The following is a 6,000-nucleotide window of genomic DNA, read 5'->3' as shown; positions in this document are numbered from 1 at the left end:
ATTTGGATGTAATCCTCCTTTTTCATTGTCCCATTTACTCTCTGTAAAGCATCAGTTCCATTGGCAGCAAAACAGGCCCAGAGCACAATACTACCACCACCATGCTTGACTGTAGTGATGGTGTTCCTGGGATTAAAGGCCTCACCTTTTCTCCTCCAAACATATTGCTCGGTATTGTGGCCAAACAGCTCAATTTTTGTTTTTATCTGACATCAAATGGACAAATATAAGACCTTCTGGAGGAAAATTATGTTCCTTTCAAGTGAATTTCCCATTTAATACACTTCCTTGTGGTCTACATAACATGTCATGGTGTTTCTTTGCTCAACGTTTTGCATAGATTATGTTTTACAGACCATCTTCAAGCCGTTTTCTGACTGTCTCTTCTTCGACACCGTCTTCTCCTTGTCATATTTTGTTGTAGTTGTTAGCGCATCCATATTGAGTCTACTGACAGATTAAGTTCGAACTATACACTACTTTGTAGTAGAAATGGCAACAGCGCAAGATGAATGCCCCACAACAAGGGGACAGAGGAAAAGGAGGAGTGCATTGACTAATGCGGAGACTACAATGGCGGACTCGCACAAATTTACAATTTATGCACAACCCAAATATGCAACAGCAGGTACCAATAGGTAAGAAAAGTGGGTTTTGCAAAACAAAACGCCAGAAAATATGTTTCCTAATAAGTGAAGTGAATTACATTTATATAGTGCTTTTTCTCAAATGACTCAAAGCGCTTTACATAGTGAAACCCAATATCTAAGTTACATTTAAACCAGTGTGGGTGGCACTGGGAGCAGGTGGGTAAAGTGTCTTGCCCAGGGACACAACGGCAGTGACTAGGATGGCGGAAGCGGGGATTGAACCTGCAACTCTCAAGCTGCTGGCACGGCCGCTCTACCAACCGAGCTATACCGCCCCATAGGTGCCAGTATGGGGTCCTTATACACACACCATAATAATACCCGTATGTTGAAGCACAATACGTCAGACTACGGTAGCCGTAATGCTCCGATAATCCATGAAGTGGTGCTGCTTCGTAGTTTACCAAAGTTGTACTAAAACATTTGACAGGTTTCTGCAGTCCACACGTATCTCTTGTGTGACTGCCATCTACTGGTCACACCTATAATTACTTGTATAACATAAAATCAGTCAGTAAGCACAACCAGAATGAATACATACACAAGGCGCATGTTATGTTGTAAGGCGTTCTGTTGATTTTTGAGAAAATAAAAGGATTTTGAGTGTGCCTAAGAGTCCGAAGATTACGGTAATCTATTATGTTATTCATGCTGTTTTTGCTTTGTTGCTTTATTGATGAAAAAATAAATCTAATTTACCGAGAGGTTTGACTGCAACTTTCCATGTCTAACAATAATAATTCCATCATTCCCCCTTATACTATATCTGTTAGCTTGGAATTATAATTTTGTGACATGTCATTAGTGTTGTGCATTAAACATGTTGTGTACTTCAGGTTCCTCCCTTCATGCCGGACACGCCTGCATCACGAGCAGATTTGGCGGCATTGTACACGACTGTAAGCAGGTTGGACCAAGGTACAAGTCTCTGAGATGAATATGAAGCACAACATTGATGTTTTTCTAAGAGTACTTTTGTGTGCAGGTATTGGATTACTTCTGCAGGAGCTCAGGGAGGCTGGTTATGAAAACGATACCTTGGTCATCTACAGTTCTGATAATGGCATCCCCTTCCCCAATGGGAGAACCAACCTGTATCAGTCCGGCACAGCAGAACCCATGCTGGTGTCCTCACCTGAGCACATGAATCGATGGGGAGACAATAGCCAGGCCTATGTCAGCTTACTAGGTAAGTTAAGGAGATAAACTAACCAATACTCTGTAGGAGTGCTGCAGTCCTGGTACTGTGTGTATGAGCCACACAAGCAAATCAGGAGCAATTGCTATGTGCCAATTTGTCCACCAGAGGGAGACCTTGCTGCATACATCTATAACAGCAATGCTACGCCTGATCTGATGCAACTACAGCAATCTATCAAAATAAATAAATGTACAATAGTTGTATTAATTTTAGCAGTTATTGCATCACTATGACAACTATTTTGAATGAAAACAATGTAGAGGTGAGCTATTATTTATACATTGTAAGTACTTTTTTGACAAAGTAGTTTTAATATGTCATAAACCGACATAATGTAGTTATGTATATGTTTAAACTAATAATCTTTCAGACTATGCTGAGTGTGTTAAAAGCAGGTCATCTTGGAGTGCAAATGAATACTTGATTACTGTACACATGATTTCATTTAATTTTAATTGTCAACATCTGCAACTTGTCCAGGGTGTACACCGCCTTCCGCCCGATTGTAACTGAGATAGGCTCCACGACCCCGAAGGGAATAAGCGGTAGAAAATGGATGGATGGATGCTTGGAAATTGAAATGTAATATATTAGGGCTGTCAAAAATAACGCGTTAACTATAAATTTCAATAACGGCACTAGTATTTTTAAAGAGCGATTAACGCACACGCGTCCATTTTGACCCTTGGGCAGTGCCCTAGTGGGGGGAACTTGGCTGCAGTTCACTTGTTATTTATAAGCCAAAAGCAAGCAGAAATGGACAAAAGAAAGTCTACCTTATGGAAATATCAGGTTCAAAGCCATGGCAAGTTGTTCTCCCGACAAGAAAATACTCTTTTTTTTTGCCGTGAGAAGAGACGACATCATCTCTGCAGCAAACACCTGCTGCGTGCGTCGTTCAGGTGGGTGGTGTTTCACTTCCGTGTTCAGATTACAGTTAATGTGCAGTGATAACATAACATTTAGATTATCACTCCTCTAGCAAGTAAGATGGCATAAAGGTTCAACAGAAATGAAAGACGGTCGGCAGGAGGTGGCTTCAAAACAAAAGCACTACGCTATACATCCGGTTTAACTGCAGTTACAGAATGAAAAAGAAATAGGAGTACCAGATCCGGTACTTTTTTGGGCACCAACCGAATCCAGCCGGTACTACCGGGCACAGATTCATGTAAGATCCAACGATGCCATGTTTCGATGCTTGGGTTGCGCGTGACGTCACGTCTGTTTGAATTAGCACCTACTGTATAAGAATACGTTAGCTTTGCTTTTTAACTTGCAATAGTTATCGTAATCAGCTCGGTTCCCCGTACTGTACTTTGTAATGTTAATGTAAAGTTTTTGCTTCACTTTCATGTGTAGCTTAATACTTTTGAAAAAGAAAATTCTGGCTGGCTAAAATATTGTGTAAATTATTTTATAACATGTTCTGGTTGAGTCCTCAATTACAATATGATTAGCAGGCCTAATATTACATTATATTAATTCATAGAGAAGTTTAAAACATTTCCATGCAGCAATATATGAAGACCATTACCTTGTACAACATGTAAAGTATAGAATATCAGAAGCATTTATTCAGGTAGAAATACCACAGATTACAACTGGAATAGGCTCCAGCCCCCCGTGACCTCAAAAGGGACAAGTGGTAGAAAATTGATGGGTGGATATTACAAAAACATCTTTGACAATGAAAGAAAGATCATAATAATCAACATTTTGTGTTATTATTCCTGAAACAGTTTTCTAAACATGGAATGTAGCTCCTCCTCTGAATGCCAGTGCTCCTAAAGCAGGAATAGAAATTATTCGGTGTCACTGTCCAACCTTGTTGATGGCTCTGTTTGATTGGCAAACCTAAGGCTCAAAGAGCCTTAGGTTTGCCCGGATGGCCACCACTTTTTGGACCCTTGCATTCGTGAGCCTGTTGCGAACCTTTGCGTGCGTGTTTCCAAACAGTGACCAGTTGCACTCAGAGGAGGCTGATGTGGGTGGGATTTGGAAGATGACTGAGGCTACAGGTGCAAGGGCCTCAGATCCACTAAGTCCCTTCCACCAGGTGGATGCAGATATGTGCTGGCATGACTGCCATCCCCTTCCCAAAGGCCTTGCTTGGTACGGTACTTTGCCAGACCCAAGACCCAGATGGTGAGACATGGTAGAAATAACAGTGTAAGCTCTGTTGATCTCTTTACCAGAGAGTATGCTCTTCTCATGGTGCTTTGGGTCCAGCATGTATGCTGCTGCGTGTATTGGCTTCATGCAGAACTTTTGGCGCTTATCCATTGATTTGACCACTGCGGTTTCCTCTGCTTGGAGCAGCAGGGAAATGGGCAGAGCAGTTTGGATTTCTTCTTTGAGCTCAGCAAACAGACATTGAACATCTGACAAGACGGCATCATCACCTTCTATCTTGGCAATAGCTGCTGCTATTGGTTTGAAGATTGTCTGGCTGCTAGTCACTCTTTCCCAAAACACATCTTCCAGCAGGATTCTCTTGATGGGACTTTTGATGGACGCAGAATGGGATATGGCCATCTCTTGCAGAGACTCCTTCCCCTCCAGCAGGCATGTACATGTACAGTACATGATGACAACCCCACCCCATCGAGTGATGCTGGGGAGCTTCAGTGTGGTGCTCTTATTTTTTTTCATTTTGCTTTGAGAAGTAGATTGCTTAAGCTACCTGTTTGTCCTTCACATATTTCACTATTTGGTTTGCTTTCTTGTACAGTGTGTCTATTGTCTTCAGTGCCATGATGTCCTTAAGGAGGAGATTAAGAGTATGGGCAGGCTGCAGCACAGCCAATCGTTGTTATTTGAGGGTAGGTCTCCTCCACTTTTGCCCAAGCAGCCTTCATGTTCGCAGCGTTGTCAGTTACAAGTGCGAAGACTTTCTTCGGTCCAAGGTCGTTGATGACTACTTTCAGCTCCTCAGCAGTGTGTCTGTTGTCCTTTGTGTCTGTGCTCTTGTAGAATATTGGTTGTGGGGTGGAGACGATGTAGTTGATAATTCCTTGTCCCCAGACATCCGACCACCCATCAGAGATGACTGCAATGCAGTCTGCCTTGTCAATGGTTTGCTTGACCTTTGCTTGCACTCTGTTGAACTCTCCATCCAGCAAATGAGTAGATACAGCATGTCTGGTGGGAGGTGTGTATGCTGGACAAAGAACATTCAGAAATCTCTTCCAATAGAGATTGGCTGTGAGCATCAGAGGTGAGTCAGTTGTATACACTGCTCGAGCAAAACATTCATCAGCATTTCTCTGGCTGCGTTCATCCATTGAGTCAAAAAATCCTCTGACTCCAGAATGACCAGGAGCTGTTGGGAGGGTGTCTGAATCTGCTAATGATGCAACTGCATCATTTTCACTTCGAATAGAAGCAGAGGAACTCTTGTCTGGGGTTGCTTGTTTTGATCCCCGAGGAAACTTTGGGCACTTGTTTATATGCTTCTGCATCTTTGTGGCATTTTTGACGTAGCTCTTTGCACAGTATTTGCAAATGTACTCAGCCTTTCCACCTACGTTGGTTGGGGTGAAATGTCTCCACATATCAGATGGTGTACGTGGCATTATTCTGTTGAATAAAATGAGAAGCTTGTAAAACACTAATGCAATGCCACACACAGATATAAATAGTCAGCTAAACAATTGGAGTAGTCTTTAAAAATATTTTACTGATGGACAAATGAATAGAAATAGGCTAGATTAATAAATGAACACTCAATCAGCATGCTAAATCAAACCATAACCTACATTCCTGTATGACAACAGAATGGTTAGCAAAACAGAAGGCAGAGGAAACAACACGTTTTGATTTAGTATTGGCTAGTTGAACTTTACAGATCACAAAAAAAGGTAAATTCGCATCGCTAACGTTGTTAGCATAAATGAATGGGTTTTAACATAGAGATAATTAGCATCACGGCTAACAGGGAAATATTTTTGGTTCATTATGAGACTGTGGTGGTACATAAACCTAGCCAGCTAGAGATATTGGCCCCAAAATCATTTAACAAGTACAGGAACAGCTAGCTAGCTTGAGTGGAAGTCTGCTGGAGTAGTCTACAGTCATACAGTAACAAGCAATTACACCTCTATTAAACTTAAATACCATAGATCAAATAGATTTACCCCAGTAATA

The 6,000-nt window shown here is 41.6% G+C and overlaps 1 protein-coding gene across 2 annotated transcripts in view; it reads left to right on the top strand.

The window, feature by feature from the left end:
• sgsh (N-sulfoglucosamine sulfohydrolase (sulfamidase)) overlaps positions 1-6,000 on the top strand; it is a 36,494-nt gene that overhangs the window by 18,773 nt on the left and 11,721 nt on the right. For both annotated transcript variants that reach the window (XM_061988069.2, XM_061988070.2), the window contains 2 exons: positions 1,487-1,568; positions 1,636-1,839. In XM_061988069.2, coding sequence (XP_061844053.2) covers positions 1,487-1,568; positions 1,636-1,839 — 286 coding nt within the window. The remainder of the gene's footprint in view (positions 1-1,486; positions 1,569-1,635; positions 1,840-6,000) is intronic.

The sequence above is a fragment of the Nerophis lumbriciformis genome, linkage group LG27, assembly GCF_033978685.3.
Source record: "Nerophis lumbriciformis linkage group LG27, RoL_Nlum_v2.1, whole genome shotgun sequence".
NCBI classification, from domain to species: domain Eukaryota; kingdom Metazoa; phylum Chordata; class Actinopteri; order Syngnathiformes; family Syngnathidae; genus Nerophis; species Nerophis lumbriciformis.
This window is presented reverse-complemented; position numbering and strand designations above follow the sequence as displayed.